This window comes from Mizuhopecten yessoensis, unplaced genomic scaffold, assembly GCF_002113885.1.
Source record: "Mizuhopecten yessoensis strain PY_sf001 unplaced genomic scaffold, ASM211388v2 scaffold10251, whole genome shotgun sequence".
Lineage (NCBI taxonomy): Eukaryota > Metazoa > Mollusca > Bivalvia > Pectinida > Pectinidae > Mizuhopecten > Mizuhopecten yessoensis.
Genome location: NW_018408453.1, coordinates 54,762 through 81,827, shown reverse-complemented (window position 1 = coordinate 81,827; position 27,066 = coordinate 54,762). Strand labels below are relative to the sequence as shown.

At 37.2% G+C, this 27,066-nt stretch overlaps 1 protein-coding gene across 1 annotated transcript; it reads left to right on the top strand.

Moving 5' to 3' along the window:
- Positions 1–3,475: 3,475 nt before the first annotated feature.
- On the top strand, positions 3,476–5,117 carry LOC110459880 (G-protein coupled receptor 161-like). The gene has a single exon (XM_021512348.1). It carries the CDS (start codon positions 3,723–3,725, stop codon positions 5,007–5,009), a length of 1,287 nt encoding a protein of 428 aa, XP_021368023.1. The 5' UTR covers positions 3,476–3,722; the 3' UTR covers positions 5,010–5,117.
- Positions 5,118–27,066: the final 21,949 nt, after the last annotated feature.

Below are 27,066 nucleotides of genomic sequence, written 5' to 3'. Positions count from 1 at the left end.
GTGTCTGTCTGTTAGCCGTAACCTCAGTATCGATGGTGTCTGTCTGTTAGCCGTAACATCCCTCTAACCACATAATCATCTATAGTGTCTGTCTGTTAGCCGTAACATCCCTCTAACCACATCAGCATCTATGGTGTCTGTCTGTTAGCCGTCACATCAGTATCTTTATTGTTTGTCTGTTAGCCGTAACATGATCAGCATCCATGGTGTCTGTCTGTTAGCCGTAACCTCAGTATCGATGGTGTCTGTCTGTTAGCCGTAACCTCAGTATCGATGGTGTCTGTCTGTTAGCCGTAACATCCCTCTAATCACATAATCATCTATAGTGTCTGTCTGTTAGCCGTAACATCCCTCTAACCACATCCGCATCTATGGTGTCTGTCTGTTAGCCGTAACATCAGTATCGATGGTGTCTGTCTGATAGCCGTAACATCAGTATCGATGGTGTCTGTCTGGTAGCCGTAACATCAGCATCTATGGTGTTTGTCTGTTAGCCGTAACATCAGCATCTATGGTGTTTGTCTGTTAGCCGTAACATCAGCATCTATGGCGTCTGTCTGTTAGCCGTAACATCAGTATCTATGGTGTTTGTCTGTTAGCCGTAACATCAGCATCTATGGTGTCTGTCTGTTAGCCGTAACATCAGTATCTATGGTGTCTATCTGTTAGCCGTAACATCTCTCTATTCACATCAGCATCTATGGTTTCTGAATTCTGCATTGCGATATAACGAAACAACCGGTATGGCGACATAATGGGACTTCTGAAAAAAGCAAGACTACGGGTATGGGGACTTAGCAATACAACAGATATGATTATATAGCTTAATCTTCGGGAATGGCGACATAACGAGACTAAGTTTTTGACGATATAACTCGACAACGATAATGGCCACATAACAAGACTACTGACATAGCGACTTAACGAGACAACAAGAATTTCGACATAGCTAGACTACGGGTATTGCGACATTACAAGACTTCAAGTATTGTGACATACGAGACTTAGATACAATTGTGTATATGTGCACGATATATAGGCAGTGATCATATTACTGTACTTATAATTTATAAGAGAGTGGTTACCATAAAATAAAAATGAGATGGTTGCGGTTTCAAAGCGCAGATCAGAATTTGGGTCGCATTCAGGATTGTCTTCTTTACTTCAGTCTAAACACATACTTCCCGGGTCAAATAGTATAATTCATGTCCGTTTTTATGGTCAATTAATATCAATTATTCATGAATGCTTATTGAATACCTGGGTGATATCAATGTATTGAATTGGCCATAGACCAGAATTCTGTTCTAACGAATCAGGGGCTCTGTAATACACCTGTACACAGACACACGGATATTGATTCAAGTGTGTCTTCTATAACAAACAAACAAAAAAAAAAGATTAAAAACAAAACTACAGAACTAAATACGGTATGTTTGGCGAGCATGCCGGATACACTCACACGTACTGGTTTTATACATTGATCGCCTTCAACCCGAACAACATTCCTATAGACTAGAAATACAGTACGGTAAGAATCGGATATATAGCGCTCTCCTTTTAGATTCATCAACCGAGTCTGTGTCTGTATGGATTATTGAATCCTCATGTATGGATTGATATATAATTTACAAATTTAAGAGGAGCGTGAGACTCTGTATGGGTAAACGAATCAAAATACTTTCCATCCTATAAACCAATACACTAGGGTAACGTGTCACCAAAGACGGCTTGAGGTCACATTACCTACACATTGAATTGCATTGGGTCTAAGTATATTTTTTAGAAAGAAATCTTTACAGCAAAGTGAGGAAATAAAAAAAAACTCTAAATCAGATATTGTTAACTCCAATATTAAGTACGAATGTTTTTAAAGGTTTTGGAGAACAAATACATCACTACTGCAATTCCATTGGATCTTTGAAGCTATTCGGCAATTGTTTTCATTGAAGCTTTAGCGTTTTTCACAAGACATTCTTTCTGTTTTGATAGACTTTGCTATTTACTACTTTTAGAAATGTGGTATTCAATTCTGAAACGTAATAAATGTATGTTTTGCTGATATGATTCAGAGAGAGTATGTCTTGTGAAGATCTATTGACTAAATGTCGAAAAGTCATTCAGCGATAGAAACGAGTCGTCCTATTAAATGACCAATTAAGTCTGTGGATACTTTAGTACTGCTTCTTTATGGAAGTGTGTCGAAATACCGGTTAATATAACAAAACTAAAACTATGATATTAAACGTCATTATGAACGTTCTTTTATCTTTTATAATTGCAGGCCTAGCCCCAACTGGAACCACTGTGATTTGAGAGTGATCCATATTTCCCATAGATGAATCGCAAACCGGACACGCAAGTGTAGAGTTGGAGCACGCGCACGGTACAACTGTGGTCCAACACGCGCGAGCCCCTTCCTCTGCTCAGCATGACATGTTCGCCACAAGGTATTGCGGAGCCGTTATATAAGGTTGGGTAGCGGAAACATAGCAGAGGAAAGCAAACACGCACAGAGCTAGCATCGACCGCGAGTTATACCGATACACACCGTAGCTCCCCGTGGCCCAGTATAAAGAGACACCGGAGTGGCTGTTTGGAGAGTTGGCGGCTCGATCACTGCTGGATAAAGGCTGAAATTGAGCGACATTGTGAGGATCAGTGTTCAACTATGTGCAGTTTACGGACGTTTAAATCGAGATGTGTACTCGAGAAGTGTGGCTTTTATTTGTTATTCATTGCCAAACGACGATAACACATTTTAATATGTGTGTTTTAGATATTACTTGGTAAGCAACATTTGTCTAAGGAGACTCTTTTTTTTGTGGATCATTTTAAATTCGAACATTTAGATGAAAAAAGGTCATTTTTAAAACAAATAGAGCCTTAAAAGCAGCTGTTTGACGCCGCACTAATTGTTTGTCATTTAACTGTGAGACGTTAGGATACTCACCTTGCCAATAAGGAGTACGGAAAATGCACTTTTTGACATTTAGATAAACCTATAGCGTGGAATCAGAATATTTGCTATTTTAAATTACGTCACGTGAGCCAATTAGATTTGCGACGGTGATGAAGGTGCTTTGACAGCGTGTCGGTATTGCTTAGAGAGTAAGGACATTGGTTAGAGGTTATATTCTCTACAGTTTAAGGAAACTACACGTGATTACCGACCCTGATCATCATCTGTTAGGGATGTCACGCGGATGTAATGAGTTTAGGGACCTCTAGGGACATCTCACCTCGGTCAAGTCCTGACCCACTGAAGCCCAAAGGCGTGAAGCTACCATACACTGACACACCAGTATATGTAATGTCTAAGGTTTCCAGCCGACTTCAGGCAGGAAATTAGCTGAACTCATCAAGGTTTTGTTCTACCGGGGAGGTGAAAACATCAAGCCAGCTGATCCATTGGCAATGAATAACAAAATCGACTGTCATTTCCTTGTGTGGTAGTCAGAGAACGTGGCGGTAATTGTGGCACATGGACATTAGTAACAGGAAAGTACACATCTTCTACTCAGGGACAGTTACCACACGGTGCCAAGTCTCTGAAGGGGAACACTGCCAAAGTACCATCCACCAGTGAGAGAAGCAAACTTTCGCAGCATTCGAGACTAACGTAGCCGCTATAACGGTTATTTTCCTAAGACAGTCACAAAGTCTGCTTAACTGAAACCTGTTAAAAATCTTCGCTAGTTTGCTTTCATTTAACAAGAATTATGGAGAATACAAGCTGTAATGGTTCAGACGGACAGGCTGTTACGCACGTTTTGGTGCTGAATGGATGCCGGTCAGACATTGAATCGTTTCGGACGTTAAAAATAGTGCTGACATCTATATGTTTACTTGTGATATTTCTATTCAGTATTGCCGGAAATATGGTAGTGTTTTTGATATTTTTTAAACGTCCGGCACTTTTAACGATCTCCAACCGCTTCATACTAAATCTGTCTGTGTGTAACTGTCTCAACACCCTGTTTGTCATGCCGTTTATGTTCGCCGCCCTTATATCGAAGGACTGGATATTTGGTGATGCGGTATGTCGCGGGACAGGTTTTTTGATGAATACGACGTTTGCCGCCAGTACACTGACGCTTGTGGCTATTTCTATTGACAGATACTGTGCTGTAGCTATGCCCTTGCATTATACTATGAGGGTTACTTCCAAGCGTTCTATTGCTATGATATTTTCTGTTTGGAGTGGCGCGGTGATTGCGTCACTTCCGCCATTGTTGGGATGGAACAGTTACGTTTACCAGGCGGACAAGGCGTCCTGTACGGTGCTGTGGACGAACATGGATCCCTTTGCTCGTTATTACACGCTGTATCTTGTGGGTGTCACCTTTATTCTGCCTCTCATCGTATTAGTGGGATCCTACATAGCTATATTTCGCTCTGCGAAAAACAATTTTGAAAGAACTAGACGAAATAGTACAGTACCATCTAACAGTATAGACGATGGGACACAAACTCCGTTGAGGGACGGGAGACGGCGTTCGAGTACGGCACCTATTTTGGCACGGCGTCTAAGCTCTTCGGGTCGTATAGGCCCTCTTCCATGGCATAAGGACGAGTGGAAGACGGCACTCACTAGCCTACTGGTCGTGTCTACTTTTATTATATGCTGGGTGCCATACTTTATCATCATAGTGCTAGAATCGCTACTGTATGACCCGAACATTATCTATCCTGTACTAGAACTTATCTCCATACTTTTAGCTATGTCGAGTTGTGCCGTCAACCCATTTGTTTACGTGTTCCGAAGTAATCTCGCTCGAACACAGCTCAAGATTATTCTTGGTCTGAGGAGGGAACGCGAAGAATACACCAACGAGTCAAGGAGAGGAAGTGTGTGCGCGGCCATCAAGGAAGGTATCATACGACAGAGCAGTACAGAGTCCGATCTGGACGAGAAAATTACGCAAAGCGCAGTTCCGCCGCCAAAAAAATCCACAACACTAACGTCACTGGTTCACGTACCCAGCCTCGCTTCTATGAGAGCCTGAAATGTATGTCATCATCCAACCAGGTAGTTTAATTGTGTAAGTTTTTAATTGTGTCCATTATTTGTTCCAACATGATCTCAAATGTTCTATATTTAACATTTTGATTGAATTTCCAGACATGATTTTTTTGTTCAGTGTTAATCGTATTTATAAGATGACCACATGACATTATGTGATATTTGTTTTTTAACATTTTTGGTACTGCAACCTTTTGTATTGTTTTATAATCAAGTCACAGCGATCTGGTTTAATGTCATCCTCACAGCTGTTTCTGATGACGTCATCAGTCGTCTCTGATCATTTCCTTGAAGTTGTTGTTAAAAACACTTATATGATCCTGTCTAGGTGAATTAGTTATTACCCAAGAACATGGTTAATCCGGATACGGTTTTCTTTTTCTAAAACAATTAGTCAGAATATGATTTCGTTGGATTAATGGAACACAAACTAAATTATTGATAACAATAGATAGTGTACAGAATCAATCATCTTGTACAAAATATCCGGAGTAAAGAGATATCCTTATAACCGCGTCCGGATTAACGATGTTCTCCTGTATAATACAGCATCACTTACACGTCTGAGTAAAACTAAATCTCCCCTACTTTCATTGTTCATCATCCAGATGTAGATATACTGACATTCCAGAGACTTAGCAGTTTAACAGAAACATGGCAGTTTAACTGAGATATAGCAGTTTAACTGAGATATAGCAGTTTAACAGAGACATGGCAGTTTAACAGAGATATAGCAGTTTAACAGAGATATAGCAGTTTAACAGAGACATAGCAGTTTAACAGAGACATAACAGTTTAACAGAGACATAGCAGTTTAACAGAGATATAGCAGTTTAACAGAGACATAGCACTTTAACAGAGATAAAGCACTTTAACAGAGATATAGCAGTTTAACAGAGACATGGCAGTTAAACAGAAATAAGCAGTTTAACAGAGACATAGCAGTTTAACAGAGACATAACAGTTTTCGTATTCAATATTGATCACCGCACGTAGAAGCGTTTTAGGTGATATGTTATGTTTTAACACGTCTACTAAAACAACTGCTGTCTGGGTATATACAATGCTTACACCATATCATGTATCATATATAAGGATGATATCACAGATAATTAAACGTTGTATAATCAAGCTGGATTCCATTAAATCCCCTGTTCAATTATCGATTTGAAACGCACACAAACTACAATTTATTATAATTTCGTCAAAAGGAAAGCTATATTTCTAAATCTTTAAATTAGTTCTTGCAGTTAATGAAAGCTCACGTGGACGCGCAGCTTAAATTGTTCCTTAGAATAATACTGGAGAATGACTCATCGTAGCACTAATACCGACGATGTCTTGGAATCTGTGCCTGGCTTGTTATAATAGTAGACCCAGGCTTCATTCAACCCGTTTCAATAAGCCTAGAAAATGTTTCACTTTATTGATTTCGAATCACGTAAAGTGTTCGACGTTTAAAACGTATTGTGATCTTAGAGGGCAAAACGACTGATCATTGACGCGGGGTGATTGAGTATTTTATAGTTACCTTTTATCCTCAAGGCAACACAGTTTGTGTTAGAACGCCACCAAGGCGATCGAAATTGTCCTGACAAAACGATCAACATCTTCGCCAAGTTTATTGTTCTTAGCACTTCTCCGCTCGCTGTGTCTACAGGAAAGAGAATATAAACAGATTGGCAGATATAAATGGCACTTGTTTTTATGGCGGAATGATCAACAGTAACGCGTCAGCTGATTTGGAATGAATTAATATTGAGCTGTTTTTAAGAACACTTTCCTAGTATACTGGTAGCGTACGGGTCGAGGTTGGTATCTCGTTATATGCTGTATAACATAAATCTTGTCCACTGTCGCTACATAATTACTGAGAATGACCTCGCTTAACCTCACGACATGTCCAATGTCGCTACGTAATTACTGAGAATGACCTCGCTTACCCTCGCGACACATTTCCACTGTGGCTTATTACGCGGAACGGCCTCGCTTACATGTCCCTTGCTGGGATACCCACACTAAATGAGGAATTCCTTTGGATGATCCCGCTTACTCTTGCGGCCTGTCCACTGTGGCTATATAATTACTGATAGCATGATAGAATGACGAAATTGATTTTGTTCATACTTGCTCCAATACATAGTAAAAATATCAGCGTAGAGTTGCGCATATCATGTTCCCGGAGGTAGTTTTCACCTATCTGCCTTCTCTCAAATAGGTGTACTTATGGCCGAAATCGATAATATAAGTGTCTTGTTGTCGGAGGTAGTTTTCACCAATCTACCATCTCTCAAATATAGGCGTCGTGTTGTCGGAGGCAAGCTTCACCAGGTGTCTTGGTGTCAAAGCCAGTTTTCACCATTTTTTCTCCCCTCCAACAAGTTTATACTAATTGAAGTAGTTTTCACCAGTCTACCTTCCTTCAGATAGATATACTTGTTGTCTAGGGCAGTCATCGCTTATACACCTTCCTATAAAGAGGTTCCACCAATCTGTCTTCCTTCAGACAGGGGTCTTGTTTTCTTAATGGAGTCGATGTTCCCCGATATATCTTCCTTCACACGGTTGTACATGTTTTCGGAGATAGTTTCCATCAATCTATCTTTCGTCAGACAGGTGTAATGCTTATCTTAATCTTTGGAAAGATACTGGTATGTAAAGTTTACTTACGGTATGGTTTTATTGCATTGAGATCGTACTGTTCCGGAAAAAATAGCTCTTTGTGTTATATTATATGTTGGATCGATAGGCTTTGGTGCACCGAATTGTCGCACGTTTGTAAGTTATGCTGTATATGTGTATTGTTCGGAGGCAGTAGCAGTATAGTTATAATTCCTGTCTTCAAACAGCTGTCGTATCTTATATTTGCCGAACCTCTGCTTAGTTGTGTGTGTAGGCTTCGCATTAACGTAAATAGGCTTAGATTCCATAAGCTTCGAAGAGAAAATATAACTCTATTTGACAATGATTGCTGCTTATTGCATGTGCCAAGTCGATGGAATTACAGCTGTGTTAGCGCAGCTTCCCTGTGCCTGTTTGTTGAGTAAATCTTATGGATCGTATTCCCCACGCACTCAATGGCCGTAAACCTCTACCAGAATTTAATAGAACACGATACGCTACATGGATGACTCCAGATTGCCATTGCATTAAGTACTATTGATTTCATGAACATTTCATGACACATAAGAAAAATAAATGTTATTATTTTTAGGTCTGCCCTCCTTATAATAATTTTCTTTTAAAACTCAATCTAAAATATCATTCGTGTATTCGTAGTAAACGTGATAAAATGTCGGGAATGTTTCGATGTGTAATCGTTAGTCATATGAAATATGTTATAAATTGTATTCCCTTATATTCGTGTTAGCTTGTGCTGAGAAAGAAACAAGACTGACTTGGATTATTAGCTGTTCGTGCCCCTCTATCGTATTACTGGGACGGGCGCTTATTGCCGTCACGTGACGCATCACAACAGCGCCATTAAAGGGTTACATCCTCGAGTCGCCTTAAAGGGATACTCTCGCAAGTTGTGGTTTACTAATCACTTAAGTTGCTGTCGTTGGACAAATCTCACAAATCTCACAAATCGCCTTTAAAGTCTTCTTACTCTAATTACTGTGATTCTAGCAAGTATAGCTTATTTGTTAATTATCTGTTTGCTTTTTTCCCCAAATGCGGTATTTAATAACGGTAGGTAGCTACATGCTCAAAGATTTGTTTTACTGAGAGAGTACGCGTACTTTATGTGGAGAAATAGGACGCATTTACAAATTGTCAATTTGGTTCAAAATCAAAGAGAGAGAGCTCGCACTTTCCTGAGGAGAAATAAGACAAATTAAAAAAAGGAATCAATATGGTTCAAACTCACGCTGATGCAGGGCGCCGACATGATGCCTCTAATCGCGAAGATAATTAAATTGATATCAATGAACATAAAACCCTGATATAGCTAAATCGATGGCCCACATTTTCTAGGGATCAGTTTTACTGTAGCATAACAACGGTTGGCAGGGCAAAAGTGAACACGGGACAATTACCGTGGTGGAACAGGAAGCTATGTCTACAGGTCATCTTACTCCATAGTCTGGTGCAGTAAAATGACCTGCAAGCTAAAACAATAGCATTGTTCACAAAATAAATAACTTTCCTATTTAGATGACTTTCTTTTAAAACTTTTTTGTCAATCATTTTAATAAATCTGAATTATTGTTACAGAAGTGTGCATTAACGCCGGTTAGTTTTGTGTATATCAAGTCTGCAGTGCTGAAACAATATGTTCGTCGTCTATGGTGCGTTGATCAATATTGGCTAGAAATTGCCCTATCAATACTGTTTTACCCCGACAGTCATAAAATACCCACTGAATTATCACGTTTATCAATAATAGATGTAGTGTCGTCAGAGTTTTATTTCACCAGGCGAGGAGGTAATTATAGTAGGTTACAGGTTTGATGTTGTTGTCAACACTGTTTTAATATTAAAAGTTCTTTTTAAACTATTGTTAATTTACTTTGATTTTAACAAATTTTGACGTTGTCTGATGCATGTACTGGAAGCACATGCATTTGCGAATGTGTTATCACTATTATCATTGTTTGTGATTGCATTAAGAATGAACAGGACTAGGTCATACTGGTTACATTATCATTGTCAATCAAGTCAATATATTGTAGGGTTGGAATGAAATAGTTTTTACGAAATATTTATCGGAAAAATCCTAACTATAGATTTATATCAATATATCTGACAGTAATAGCTATCTGTTTCTGATGATAGACTTCACAAGGAGGCAGTAAAACGTGTAAATAAGTCATGCACTTTTACGGTTTGTGTTATGTTTTATTGCCGTCTAAATGACGCCGACACAAAGACAATGCTGGTATCAATGCATCGTACTCTGTAATGTCAGCCGTGAAAGTAGATCGTGTTTCAGACTCACGTTTTCGAACGATGCTTAGTTCAAACGAACCTTTATAGACTCAATTGGCATTTGAAAGGTTGCTATCTGTATATAACGGTGTCTCCAGATCTGCTGGCAGGAGTTAATCGGTAGGTAAAGACATCCGTTTCCAAAACAATCTCCGGCAGTAAATATGTGTCACGTTGCTGTATAGTTCCGTCGGGCACGTTGTCACGTGATTATTTCCGTCGAGCGCGTTACAAACATTTTTCAGAACGATAAAGTGTGGACGTTTATGTTGTTAGTCGTGTAAACGTCCATGATATACATTGGCATAGAAAAATAAGCTGTCGTATATTTCAATTATCTGTGTTAAACGTAATTGCATCATCTCATGTCTTCGACATGCGCTTAATCGAACTTCCTCAATTCCTGATTCCATTACATACCGATACAATGCGCTACTTATTTTTTACTTATAATTAAAGAGATTTCTTCGGCCTTGATTGCCATATTGACATTCATTCCGATTGTAAAGCGAACTAAGTTAACATCAAGATTCTTTCCGCAAAAGAAGAACGGTTTCTTAAACTTTTTATTAAATAAAGTTTCGTCTGTGCAGTCAGATAAATCTAGTTCACATGTATTGCATTTACCACTATGCAAATTAAATAGGGTTTGTAATTTCTGAGCCCATGGAAATACCATAAACTTGATGTGTGCCGCGCTACAACTTCAAGCAATTCAATTTAAAACCGTTCCGTCTGCAAGAGAAATATCGCTTTGTCCCGAGGTAACACACAAATAATTGATCAATAGCACGCCTCGATTTGGATGATTAAATAGCACGCCTCGATTTGGATGATTAAATTTACCAAGTGTGAATGCAATATCACACACTCGAAGTGCAGCTATTGTCGACACTAGAATTCAGACTTTGAACATACTTTTTCGTCTTCAGTTTTGTGTTGCATGGTTTTCAATATATTATCACCTATCTTGGGACACCACGTGAACATACTGACATCGAGTTTGTGAAAATGCGCTTTTGAGTCAAAATGAATATACGTTTTTGGCGGAATACTTAATTTAGCGGTAGAAGTATTCTTATTTGAGCGATAGACATAATTTAAAGGTCCAATATACTTATTTAAGCAGTTACTTTATTTTTGCGGTATTCTGTACGGTATATTTCCTTCACGGTAATTTTAGCGGGATAGTTGTTTAAGCGATGTACTTAATTCATCGGTAAACATATTTTTATGATATATTAACTTGTATTGTAGCAGTATACTTATACACGTAACAGCTGCATACTTATGATGTATAACAACGATATATTTGTTTTAGTGGTATTCTTATCTCCGCAGCATAAGCGGTATACTTACATGAGCGGTATGCTTATTTTAGCGGTATACTTATTTTAGTGGTATACTTACTTTAGCGGTATATTTACTTTAGTTGTATAATTACTTTAGCGCTAGACATTCTTTAGTGGTATACTTACTTTAGTTGTATACTTACTTTAACGGTGAATTTACTTTAGTGGTATACTTACTTTAGCGGTATACTTACTTTAGCGGTATACTTACTTTAAAGGTAAATTTACTTTAGTGGTAAACTAACTATAGCGGTATACTTATTTAACGGTGAATTTACTTTAGTGGTAAACTTACTTTAGTGGTATACTTGCTTTAACGGTAACTTTACTTGGGCAGTATACTTACTATAGCGGTATACTTACTTTAACGTTGAATTTACTTTAGTGGTATACTTACTTTAGTGGTATACTTACTTTAACGGTGAATTTACTTTAGTGGTATACTTACTTTAGTGGTATACTTACTTTAGTGGTAAACTAACTATAGCGCTATACTTAACTTTAACGGTAAATTTACTTTAGTGGTATACTTACTTTAGTGGTATACTTGCTTTAACGGTAAATTTACTTGGGCAGTATACTTACAATAGCGGTATACCTGGATTCCATTTTGACTCAGAAACAGTTATTTATGTACAGTGCCTAACTTGTACATGTAAAATAGATTCAACCACATTCTAAGGTAGCCTTCATGTCACGGAAACTAGATTAAAATGTACCAGTCCCTTGCAAAAGCAGATTTGATTGCAATCTTAAAGTCATACATTTACCATAATATCATCGTTCATATTTTGATTTCAATAGACTTATAAAGTCTTTGTTGTATTGGAAAAAAATAATACATTTAACCTACGACAATCATGATTACTCTAAGAGGAAGATTTGTTGTGACGAGTTTTTAAAACAATTATTGATTTAGTGACCTGTTATATTGAATATTGTTTTTGATCAAAATGTGTATTAAGTATTGTAAAAACATTTTGTGTATGAATATGCAATATGCAAATTATGTCATATGTACTTTGGATATTAATGTGTAATTTGAAGGATTTGTACTGTGAACTTTTGTAGAGATGATATAAATCATCCTAATTTGTCATTTTAATGGCCTATTTCGGTCTTATCCGTGTTTATTATATGACGTTTTTGTCTTGTGGATACCCCCAAGTCACTTTAGCCACATGTTACTGTTAATTATGATTATAACTCACCATGGCGCAAGTCAATTGGACAATGGCAACATCAGGGTTCAAACAGAAGCAACATCTTGTGATGTAATGTTCGGATGTTAAGACAACGTTTATGCTGCGGTGTTTCAGAATCAAATTAACATTTTCCAAAATTAATATGAATCTCGGTGTTAGAAAATGAATCTATTTGTTGTGGTCCTTGATGCCCTGGGGCATGTGATCTGGTCCAGTAGGCTTGTTATGACATGGTTTGGTATCTCGTATCGCCAATGACCAAACTAAACAACGTACATTATGTGTGGTGCAATTTATTCTTAAGAAATGCGACTATAACACTTATCATGAATATGTAACAACTGTATTGACCAACATTATGACCAGCTTATGCGTAATGTTTAACCAATATATTCTTATTGCTGGTTTGGTATTGGAATCTATTCACATATTGATTTGAATATTATTTGATGAGAAACCAGCCTTGGTTATTTCCACCATGTCCGTAGTCATAATTATAAACTATTTACGAGCTTGTTTACAGCGATTGCTCCAACTTCTTTCGATTAATCATTATTTTCTATTTTTTTAATTGCTAATTGAAAATCAATGCCTGCGATGTTTCATTGTCAGTCCTTATAATTTCGAAGGACACCAGTAGGTAGCGAGAGTTTCACCAGTCTCAGTGTTCTGCCAACGTGTCATGAAATCAATGCAAATTTAAAGTTGATTTATAACCGAATTGGTTTTTATGATATTATTGCAGTACAAAGCTGTAATTTAACTGGTTTGAGGTTTAAAATTCAAATTTGAATATGAAAATTGCCTACCATTGCAGCTTTTAAGACAAGGTTGGTCTATTGACTTGTGTAAACACACTGTGTTTATACTTGATGCAGTACGAATAGACACATCACGTGTAATGTTTTTGTTCTTTTGTTTTTACAATACGGTACATATTTTTGATGAATAGTTAAAGGTATTTTGTAATTTTGTAAGTATTGAATATGCAGTTACTATTGACCATTGTGACGGTGCTAATTGTGTGAGGAACTTTTGTACGTTTGATCAATGTTGTAAAGCACACACTGTGCTGCACAATACCATTCCCTAATCAGCATTTTGATTAGACCATGCGTCATTATAAACATGACATCTATAAGACGTTGGATTTAGTATAGAAACGTGCAAATAACAAAACACAATTTGACAGTAAGTAAGGTATAAACAATGTGATTGTAACATACCAAATATTTTGTATGCAAATCCCTTTGCATTCAAATAATGAACAAATACGGTGATTTTGATTCGAATGTTTTTGATGTAAATAATTTGATGACATTTTAAGGTCAGAGTGTATGTATTTACTTCGGAAGAAGAAAGAAACTTAATATTTTTGTGATCATTCCAATAATTGCTATTGGTGTTAGATTTGGCTAACGATGCCTTTGTAATGGCATATTCGTTTTAATAGAGACTTCTCAATTCTATTGTTCTGACTTCAGAAACTTTTTGAGCTATGAAGCTAATTCATATGAAAAATGTGACAGTTTTTTACGTCTATTGTTTCGATTCTGGGCAAATCGCAAATTGAAACATTTGGTAAATTTTGTAGAGTATCGCTGTTTCTGCAGAACGTGTGTTTTATTTTTCAAATCTATACCATTCCAATAGATATATCAATGTTTGCGCACGTTTCAGCAGTGAGTCTCAAACTTGTTCAGTCTAGATTGGTGTTTTCTGTTGAAATCCAGACAAAGTAGATACCACCATTCTTTATCTCGTGTGACTTGCAAGTAGCGAATTTGTGTTTTTGACATCAGTTCACGTATGGCTAACGTTTCCTGTGACACAGACTGAACGACACTTAAATAATTGTAATTAGTTTGGTCAAAACAATAATACATTTGGGGTGCATTAAAGAAATATGACAAAAAATATATCTTTATTTGAAACACGAGCAAATTGAATTAAACAGCGCATATGAATTTAAGACAACATAATTGTTTGCCTTAAACATCAGCAAGCATATACTTCAAACACGAATTTATTTGCATTTAAATTCAGTACATTCACGCTTTAATCAAGAAAGTCCTGGCTATTTTCGTCAGTAAACGTACATTATAAACACATTCATTTTTGCTGGCCAAAAATGCATTTTGTTATGTGCCGATAAAACGTAATGATGTTGGAAACAATGGTTGGATTTTACGAAAGGTTTTTTTCGGAGCAGTTAATGCTCCCGCGAGAGTTTTGGGGTATTGAACAGTCGGACGGGTATTTATATCAAGTTGTATGTTATTTTTTATATCAGAAACAAATAAACTAATTTGAACTAAAATGTTTTTTGTTTGTATTTTGTGTAACTGTAATTGACATAAATACGTAACGTAAGCATTGTACATGGCGAGGTAGACGTGTTATGGTCATAGCCAATGCACGGCGAGGATATATACATTTTGAAATGCAGAATGAATGTTGCAAGTGGTAATTGGATTTTGTGGTAAAAAAAACCTTGACAAGAGACTGCAAACGTGACTGAAGTTAACACAGGGAGACATTCATTGACGTTAACATTACGGTCCTGGTCGGGACTCTGACTCACAACCCAGACCAGAATGTCTAGAGGACCTGTACTACATTTCAATATAGTATTCCTACTTGAATTCTAATGTTTATAAACATTCAGTCCAACCATTTGATCTCTGACGTCCAGAGGGCAGAATTATCTATTTCTTAACTTGATATGTCAATTATACAACTGTCGTAAGACACAGTTACATGGTTTATAATATGGGGGGATATAGAATGTCTGTCAAAACCGAGGCTTGTGCCAAGGTTCACACCCCAAATTCCCCCAATTTGTATCACACTTCCGGTAAAACAATCGATATTGACATTGCCACATGTATTTGCAACAATCGATACAGTAGAAATTAGATTATCTAGATTAAAGTACATATTAATCAATAATATGTATGGAAGAGGATCACAACAAGATGGCTTAGGAACGGTATTGTCTGGATATTAAAGTCGCTTTAGCCTATGTTCCACTGATCAAAACGACACCTTATGATGCCCCTTTCTTATTGAAATGACATCGTGCTTCAGTACATCAGCCGACAAGACCATAGCAGAGGATTTGTTTTGTGCATTTTCTAATCAGGATTTAGAAAACTGTAGTTTCCAAACTTGAAATTTTCCCGACCTCTACGATTTTGAGATACGCTGATTCTCTCCAAAACGCTCGTATAGAATACGTGTAACCCACGTGTGCGCTCTCGTTTATCTTTACTATCATGATGTCATAATCTTATGACAACATTGTGCTATGACGTCGCAATCGAAAGCCAATCAAAACAAAGTTTGACTCACAAACTTTCTGGTAAAGGGAAACGTGTTGCTACAACCCCTAAAAGCCGCTATGTTTAAGAAAACCGCCAGCTACAGTCAAAAGGGCCGAAAATTGGAGGAGGGCAAGATCAATGCAGTGGTTTGTGGTTTTGTTATGACGTTTTATTGAACTGGGGAATAGATTTATGGATTTTCTAAGGTTCTAACAAATTATTTTGTTTTTTCAAATACCGCAAACATTATAACATCAAAAGTGATACTACGAATATGTCTCAGAAGTGGTTTTCGTCACTATCATATATAAGATCTACATATGCGTTTCTGTGTTTAAATAAACGATTATTTTCAAGACTTTAAGACATACTTGGAAATATCAAAAGTCGTTAGTTAATTCCAACCAGTCTGTTATCATCAAACTTCAGCATGTTTTGAAAATAAACACAAAGTTCTATTCATTTCAAATTTATTTGTTATTTCTATTTATAAAATGCAATGTAAAGAAATTAGTACAAGTGGTCCTAATTAATATATATATATCAATTTTGATAAAAACTGTAGAAATTGACTCGTTTGCTTTGATTGACTATGGTTGGTGATATACTAAGACCCTATATAAACGCCCTTGGAATATGAATATAATGAATAAATAATGTTTTGTGGAATATGTAGGTCTACGTTCGCCACAGCATTTATTGACATGAACTCTTAGGAAATTCCTTTTTGTCAATATGATAAGGAACGGTCCTTAAAACAGTGCTACTATGTGTAAAATAATAATCCGGTACTAGAAACATTAGGTAATAGATCAAATAATTATAATAAATAGCAAGTCGTTGCAGAAGTCAAAACTTAGGAAATTACCCTTTCGTCAAATTGGTCTCATCATGGTCACTTAAGTACAAACGAGTAAGAATCAATACTTGTAAATCGCTCGGCATGTTCAACCATTCAGTGGACGACAAGCTGGCCATTTCCAAGCCTGTAGACAAAGCGGTCCGACTCTAGCTGTGTACTTCCTGTAGAAAAAAGACATTTACACATGTAGTATTTTATGGAAGCAAACATCTGGGGGTTTTCAAAAGATAACATCAAAGCAACTTTTATTAACACTTGAAAGGGTATGAAGATCAGTATTAGATTACCAGATATACTATTAATGAATTATACAAAGAAAACAACGAGTTTAAGGTTCCTAGAATTACGTCAGCATGTTTGTTTATAGTTTTAAAGATATGAAGATACAAAACTATCGGTTTATCAATTGGCGTCATTTACACACCGTTATAAATATAACTGTTACAAAAAGCTTTATAAATATATATTTTAAGTTGACACAACCAGAGTAAAAAAGGCCATCACTTTTGTCATCCCGCATCAACAAGCATGAAAGTAGATGTATTTTTTGCATAGAAAGTATTTATGTGCAAGAGGTAAATGGTATTCGATAAAAAAATTATCTTGGCCCGTGCTGGAATAAGATAGGATACTTTCTAATAAAATATGACCGTCGGCAACTGACTCATACCGACGGTAGTGAAATGAATAAGATTGTTAATCAGGCATTGTATGCTTCTTTAAATCTGAAGTAAACTTATGGTATAACGTACTGGTTTCGATTTAAAGAAAATCCTTAAGATATGCGTAGATTTACCAGAAATTTTATCCTGCATTTTCATTTTTAAAGTCGTATTTTTTCTAAAATCAAGATGATTCTTACAAGAATTGGGAAAATTAAGCGTAACATATTTTATTTATATAGACATATCCTTTATTTGCTATTGGAATCGAAAACAAATCTTTCTTGAATATTACATATCCAACAATACCCTATATACCAGTTACGTGAAACATGTGACGTCAAGGAAATTACACGTCATAACAATACCAGTTTGGCTCGGTTATTTCTTAGATATCTTTTGTATCAAGATAATATTGCTTTGATTCACAAAAGTGTGTTAAATAGAATATTTTCTACAACTAGGCTTGACAATCTCTGTTTAAACTACAACGTTATTTTCCACAGCATAATTGCAAATTGATACAGGAAACACAGCTATTTTGATTTCTGTGTTTGTTTGTTACGCCATCCTTCGCTTGAGGCTTTACTTGATATGAATGTGTTAAGATTGAAACAGCTCGAGCTTGGAACAGACAATCATATAACTAAATTGGTGCTTTAGAATAGGGAGACACATTGATTGTTTTGTTATCCTTCTCCGGTCTCATGTGTCTATCGTCTGTGGTGTCGATCAAATACGAGTCAGTCTCTGTAACGCCCGGCTGCAGTCAGTCTCTGTAACGCCCGGCTGCAGCAGTTCGTGCCGCGGTTATGACGCCGGCCAAGAGAGTATCATCGTAAATTGAAAATGGATTGATTGAGGGAATCTTTGACCACAACTTGACAACGGACTAGTGGGTATGTAGTCGGTAGTCATCGAACGCAATGCAAAGAAAATTAGAATATTTGGGTCTTCAGCACTAAAAGAGGGAAACTTTCCAATAATTATCGTCCACCAGCTTAATGAAATATCATATACCATTCCATTTCCTGTTGCATGGACAACTTGATAACAGAAGTATCCATATCAAAATTACCTTTACTCTGATATATAATGAATATCCAACTCGTACAAAATGCTAAATTCATTGTCAGGTGCGAATGAAGGGAAAGCATAAAACAACAACAATTTTATATATATATTACTGAGGTCCTTCCTATGATAAACACAGGTTGAATTAGGTGCAAGGGTGAATGTTACGCACGCTAATATATTGCCCCTTTAAAATAATGGTACATTGTAATGTGTAATTATTTTGAACCGTACCACTACTCGAAATAGAATACTGTTGTACAAGGTCACAGCAACTTCGGGAACTAAGAAAGAGATAACTCATGTATAAGGTTGTAGCAACCTCGGGGACTAAGACATATATTACTATTGTACAAGGATACAGCAACCTCGGGGACTAAGACATAGATTACTATTGTACAAGGATACAGCAACCTCGGGGACTAAGACATAGATTACTATTGTACAAGGATACAGCAACCTCGGGGACTAAGACATAGATTACTATTGTACAAGGATACAGCAACCTCGGGGACTAAGACATAGATTACTATTGTACAAGGATACAGCAACCTCGGGGACTAAGACATAGATTACTATTGTACAAGGATACAGCAACCTCGGGGACTAAGACATAGATTACTATTGTACAAGGATACAGCAACCTCGGGGACTAAGACATAGATTACTATTGTACAAGGATACAGCAACCTCGGGGACTAAGACATAGATTACTATTGTACAAGGATACAGCAACCTCGGGGACTAAGACATAGATTACTATTGTACAAGGATACAGCAACCTCGGGGACTAAGACATAGATTACTATTGTACAAGGATACAGCAACCTCGGGGACTAAGACATAGATTACTATTGTACAAGGATACAGCAACCTCGGGGACTAAGACATAGATTACTATTGTACAAGGATACAGCAACCTCGGGGACTAAGACATAGATTACTATTGTACAAGGATACAGCAACCTCGGGGACTAAGACATAGATTACTATTGTACAAGGATACAGCAACCTCGGGGACTAAGACATAGATTACTATTGTACAAGGATACAGCAACCTCGGGGACTAAGACATAGATTACTATTGTACAAGGATACAGCAACCTCGGGGACTAAGACATAGATTACTATTGTACAAGGATACAGCAACCTCGGGGACTAAGACATAGATTACTATTGTACAAGGATACAGCAACCTCGGGGACTAAGACATAGATTACTATTGTACAAGGATACAGCAACCTCGGGGACTAAGACATAGATTACTATTGTACAAGGATACAGCAACCTCGGGGACTAAGACATAGATTACTATTGTACAAGGATACAGCAACCTCGGGGACTAAGACATAGATTACTATTGTACAAGGATACAGCAACCTCGGGGACTAAGACATAGATTACTATTGTACAAGGATACAGCAACCTCGGGGACTAAGACATAGATTACTATTGTACAAGGATACAGCAACCTCGGGGACTAAGACATAGATTACTATTGTACAAGGATACAGCAACCTCGGGGACTAAGACATAGATTACTATTGTACAAGGATACAGCAACCTCGGGGACTAAGACATAGATTACTATTGTACAAGGATACAGCAACCTCGGGGACTAAGACATAGATTACTATTGTACAAGGATACAGCAACCTCGGGGACTAAGACATAGATTACTATTGTACAAGGATACAGCAACCTCGGGGACTAAGACATAGATTACTATTGTACAAGGATACAGCAACCTCGGGGACTAAGACATAGATTACTATTGTACAAGGATACAGCAACCTCGGGGACTAAGACATAGATTACTATTGTACAAGGATACAGCAACCTCGGGGACTAAGACATAGATTACTATTGTACAAGGATACAGCAACCTCGGGGACTAAGACATAGATTACTATTGTACAAGGATACAGCAACCTCGGGGACTAAGACATAGATTACTATTGTACAAGGATACAGCAACCTCGGGGACTAAGACATAGATTACTATTGTACAAGGATACAGCAACCTCGGGGACTAAGACATAGATTACTATTGTACAAGGATACAGCAACCTCGGGGACTAAGACATAGATTACTATTGTACAAGGATACAGCAACCTCGGGGACTAAGACATAGATTACTATTGTACAAGGATACAGCAACCTCGGGGACTAAGACATAGATTACTATTGTACAAGGATACAGCAACCTCGGGGACTAAGACATAGATTACTATTGTACAAGGATACAGCAACCTCGGGGACTAAGACATAGATTACTATTGTACAAGGATACAGCAACCTCGGGGACTAAGACATAGATTACTATTGTACAAGGATACAGCAACCTCGGGGACTAAGACATAGATTACTATTGTACAAGGATACAGCAACCTCGGGGACTAAGACATAGATTACTATTGTACAAGGATACAGCAACCTCGGGGACTAAGACATAGATTACTATTGTACAAGGTCACAGCAACCTCGGGGACTAAGACATAGATTACTATTGTACAAGGTCACAGCAACCTCGAGGACTAAGACATAGATTACTATTGTACAGGGTTGTAGCAATCTCGGGACTAAGACAAAGATTACTATTGTACAGGTTGTAGCAACCTCGAGGACTAAGACAAAGATTACTATCGTACAAGGTCACAGCAACCTCGGGGACTAAGAAATAGATTACTATTGTACAAGGTTACAGTAACCTCGGGGACTAAGACACAGATTACTATTGTACAAGGTTACAGCAACCTCGAGGACTAAGACAAAGATTACTATTGTACAAGGTTACAGTAACCTCGTGGACTAAGACATAGATTACTATTGTACAAGGATCCAGCAACCTCGAGGACTAAGTCAAAGATTACTATTGTACAAGGTTACAGTAACCTCGGGGACTAAGACATAGATTCCTATTGTACAAGGTCACCGCAACCTCGGGGACTAAGAAATAGATTACTATTGTACAAGGTTACAGTAACCTCGGGGACTAAGAGATAGATTACTATTGTACAGGGTTGTAGCAATCTCGGGACTAAGACACAGATTACTATTGTACAAGGTTACAGCAACCCCGGGGACTAAGATATATATTACTATTGTACAAGGTCACAGCAACTTCGAGGACTAAGACATAGATTACTATTGTACAAGGATCCAGCAACCTCGAGGACTAAGTCAAAGATTACTATTGTACAAGGTTACAGTAACCTCGGGGACTAAGACACAGATTACTATTGTACAAGGTTACAGCAACCCCGGGGACTAAGATATATATTACTATTGTACAAGGTCACAGCAACTTCGGGAACTATGAAATATATTACTTTTGTACAAGGTTACAGTAACCTCGGAGACTAAGACATAGATTACTATTGTACAAGGTTACAGTAACCTCGGGGACTAAGACACAGATTACTATTGTACAAGGTTACAGCAACCTCGAGGACTAAGACAAAGATTACTATTGTACAAGGTCACAGCAGCCTGAGGGACAAAGACAAAGATTACTATTGTACAAGGTTACAGTAACCTCGTGGACTAAGACATAGATTACTATTGTACAAGGATCCAGCAACCTCGAGGACTAAGTCAAAGATTACTATTGTACAAGGTCACAGCAGCCTGAGGGACTAAGACATAGATTACTATTGTACAAGGATACATCAACCTCGGGGACTAAGACATAGATTAGTATTGTGCAAGGTCACAGCAGCCTGAGGGACTAAGACATAGATTACTATTGTACAAGGTCACAGCAGCCTGAGGGACAAAGACAAAGATTACTATTGTACAAGGTTACAGTAACCTCGGGGACTAAGACACAGATTACTATTGTACAAGGTTACAGCAACCTCGAGGACTAAGTCAAAGATTACTATTGTACAAGGTCACAGCAGCCTGAGGGACAAAGACAAAGATTACTATTGTACAAGGTTACAGTAACCTCGGGGACTAAGACACAGATTACTATTGTACAGGGTTGTAGCAATCTCGGGACTAAGACACAGATTACTATTGTACAAGGTTACAGCAACCCCGGGGACTAAGATATATATTACTATTGTACAAGGTCACAGCAACTTCGGGAACTATGAAATATATTACTTTTGTACAAGGTTACAGTAACCTCGGAGACTAAGACATAGATTACTATTGTACAAGGATACAGTAACCTCGGGGACTAAGACATAGATTCCTATTGTACAAGGTCACCGCAACCTCGGGGACTAAGAAATAGATTACTCTTGTACAAGGTCACAGCAACCTCGGGGATTAAGAAATAGATTACTATTGTACAAGGTTACAGCAACCCCGGGGACTAAGATATATATTACTATTGTACAAGGTCAGAGCACCCTCGGGAACTATGAAATATATTACTTTTGTACAAGGTTACAGTAACCTCGGAGACTAAGACATAGATTACTATTGTACAAGGATACAGTAACCTCGGGGACTAAGACATAGATTTCTATTGTACAAGGATACAGCAACCTCGGGGAGTAAGACATAGATTACTATTGTACAGGGCTGTAGCAATCTCGGGACTAAGACAAAGATTACTATTTTACAGGTTGTAGCAACCTCGAGGACTAAGACAAAGATTACTATCGTACAAGGTCACAGCAACCTCGGGGACTCAGGAATAGATTACTATTGTACAGGGTTGTAGCATCCTCGAGGACTAAGACAAAGATTACTATTGTACAAGGACACAGCAACCTCGGGGACTAAGAAATAGATTACTATTGAACAAGGTCACAGCAACCTCGGGGACATAAAAAATATCCACCAGCAGAGTGTCCACCTGGTATCATGAAGGCTGAACGTAAAACAACAACAGACTTACAAACATTGGTAATGAATACAGTATGCCAAAAATGAATATCACTGCATCATCAAGTTTATACCTGGAGCTTGACCTGAAATCATGTTGTAGAGGAATGGTAAAGACTCTTTTCGAAAACAACATAGTGTATGAGAAATATCTTATAGACGACAGTAATTTCTTATAGCACAATTGATTCATCCAGCTATATATTTGTAAGTAGGGAATCACATATGTTACTATCAAGAAATGAAAAAGTTCACTATCGGAAAGTCGAAATCGTTTTGCTTATTAAACCGCTTAGTAGTAAGCCAACCCTGATGATCATGTGGTGACATAGGTTCGAGGAAAGAGGCTGCAGAAGAGGAATTTAAATGTCATTTATTTCAAGCTCAGAAAGGTACATACAATCGATGATGTCAATAATTTATTTTTCGCAAAGACAGCGCATCGTCGATATTTTTGAATATTAAATTGAAGACATTGAATTGTTTGCTGTATACAGGTCTGGTTATCTCATCAATAAGCTTCATAGGATAGCAAAAACAAATCGGCCAATAGAAGGGTAAAGTCTGTACCCATATGAATAGCTACATTCTGCTTAAAAATATTGCTATCGAACTCAAAAATCTAACAGTCAACCAGGACCTAAGTAGTTCTCACAATTTCATCATCAGTATATGTTATTTTAATCTTTGTTGTTGATTACAAAAAACGCCTCTACCTAACTCCAAACCATACACCTATATCATCGTTCGCCCTGTCCTGGAAAAGAAAGCTCTCACATTAAGAGAACGAAGATGATCATTCAGTTTGGTATGAGGTATGGTAGTGTAAACAAATCATGAACTGATCATGCAGCTTAATATATATTTGTATTCAACGTGTCCTGCTCGATTGGAATATTGTTTTCTTTAATAAGCGTTGACTACATGTAAATAAAAAATAAATAGTGAATTGTTCCTATCTTCAATTACTTAAATATGTTAATTTGGCGTTTTATATGGAATATGGAACGCAAAATTTACAATTGTTTTATTTATTATAACTAACCACAATTATTTGAAAATAGGTACAATTAATTGAAGAATGGTTCAATTTAATTAAAGATAGGTTCAATTCAATTGGAAATATTTTGTATTTGTACCTAGGCTTTTTTACATTTGAAAATAGGTTAAATTCAATTGAAGATAGGTTTAATTCAATTGTAGATAGGTAAAATTCAATTCGAGATAGGTACGAATAATTGTACTTGTAGTTAAAGATAGATACAATTGAATGAAACCTATCTTCAATTAATTGTACCTACAATGTATCTTCAATTATTTGAAGAAAGGTACAATTAGTTAAATATATGTTAATTTGGCGTTCCTGCCTTGCATAGAAAGCTTCATGTAGACCTTGTTGTCAGAAGTCCATTCTCTTGGTCGCCTTTAGGGACACCAGTTACGCCAGGACAACCAGCTTCAGGATAACCCGTCGCGACACCATGGACAGACACTAGGCGTGATGTAAAAATTGACCCAGACAAGGTTTGCTGTTCACAGACCTAGATATGTCACTCCTAGCGTCGCTTCTGTTCAGACTTGATTTGTCCGGTACAGTAGAACCAAACCAAATGTGCCAGTTTCAGTAGTGCCAATGCTTTTCAGTGAGATGACAAAACTTTTAAGAAAGTAAGTATCAACTATGTATATCATCGTTATTTAGTCAAGTTAGATACAGTGATTCTATATACTCATATTACATTTCATCTCATTAACATTCTTTCTTGTATAGGGAAACTGTATTTGGGAAGAGTAGCTTGTCGCTGAGTGGTGACCTCTATTTAAACAAGAAAGTGCAAGGAAAATAGGCAATATAATTTTTGAGATAGTGAAATAGAAAGTAGCAATTTAGCCGTGATTTACAATTATTATCAAAATGTACAGTGTATTGCCTGATTTAAAGGCAATGGCAGCATCAAAGTAGCAAACATAATCCTAGAGTCCACTGCTCGCTAGAGTTCACTGCACGCTATCAGAATTGGCTTTTGTACTAAACCTTTTATGTCTCTTCCCATAGGGAATCAATTATTTTGAAGTGTTGTTTTGGGAGGTATAGTGCAAATGTCTAACTTCGCTCGGGCACTATGTCTCCGTAACAGTAAGTTACACTCTAAGTGAACTGCTCTCAGAAACGGGCCCCAATAGAATAATACAATATTCTGAAATCCAACAGACTTTGTATTCACGATTGCGGTAACATAAGTACTTGCTTTAAAGAAACGCAGCTTTTCCAAGGGAACCAATGCTATTTATGGACAACGACTACCTTAGGGAGTAACATGTTGTTTTTAATCTAGTTACCTTTAGGTCATTGTCTTCTACGTTCTTCCAGTGACACATAGAGGAGGTCAGTGTCCGCTGTAGGGTCATCGTCAGTAGTGTTTCATCCTTTTTTTTCAATAATAGCTATCTTTACCAGAGGTTTTCTATTTCTTTTCCCTTCAAATTTGTTATGGTTCAGAATATGCCACCGCGAGATTTGTTGAAATCTTCCTAAAGATATAAATACCGTGTTTTGTCGTGGTGAAATCAGCTTTCAACTTAAGTACAGGGTGTCTGTACCGCCATTTCAGGTGTATCACTGTAATACTGTCACATTGTTTCTGTTTGATTGCCTCGTTCAAACACCCATTACTCCTCGTTGTTCTTGGCTTCCTCTGCCTGGATGTTAACAATAAAACAGGGCAGCTTAGGCTACCTCGTAGTTAAGATTGACAAACAATATAAACCAAGCATGGGAGCAATGAGTTCATGACAACAGTACACGAAATCAGTCACAGCCCTTGTGGTACATTTTTTTTGTTATACATTGTGTATCATACCTACCTTGAAATAAAACTGTTTGAATTACAGTCACATGCACATTGGAATGTGCCGCTTCCAGAGAAAGCACTTGTTTAAAGAGATGAAAGTATAGGTTTTCTGTAGTATGTGATCATATAAAAACATAACAAATGTGGCAAGCTTATTGACTATGATTTAAAACAATTCGTTCACTCATTACCAAATAAATGTATGATCTCTTGGCTGAAATTCATAAACTTATAATATAGCAAGCAACAAATCCAAAAAGAAGAATAATATCAGGTGTTCCGGGGGTCTTCTGCTACATTGACCGACAGGGAAAGCTTACTTTTCGATATTTGTCCCTTTTATTTTAATGTAAAATCCCTCCTTCCAAACAATATGGAGCCTACATGTTCAATATACAGTGTATGTCGATGGCAGACGAAAAACTCACAACACAAGGTATCGCGAGATGCAGGTTGATGAATATATCATAAGCTAGTTTATAGTCCTATCATGATATCAATTGAAAATCTTCCTCCTTGGGTAATATGAAGGTTGATGGTTTTCTTTTAGTTATGCTGATTAGTGCACCTTTCCATTTCGTCATTACTTACTTAAGGTGTATTGTAAACAAAAATATAATTATCAAAACATAAAATAAAATGTCAGAAAAAAAATCATACATTTTTAATAGACCCCAATAGAAAAATAGGAAATGTCAGGAATAATGTTTATACTTAAAATTATAGAATATTTTTAAGCATCTTTTTGTTATTTTCCCCCAAGCTAGGTGGTCCTGTTACGATATATTTACTCAGAAATCCAAACCATTTAAGTATAATGTGGTACTAATGCTAACCTCTCCATTAAACTATCAAATATAATTAGGATGCTCATTTCAATATCAAACTCAACTCAACAACTTTAATGCAATGGTCATAATGTTCCCTTC

Bases quoted from the DNA above. Each gene is read 5' to 3' on its own strand.
- LOC110459880 (XM_021512348.1), top strand. From the start codon at position 3,723: ATGGAGAATACAAGCTGTAATGGTTCAGACGGACAGGCTGTTACGCAC.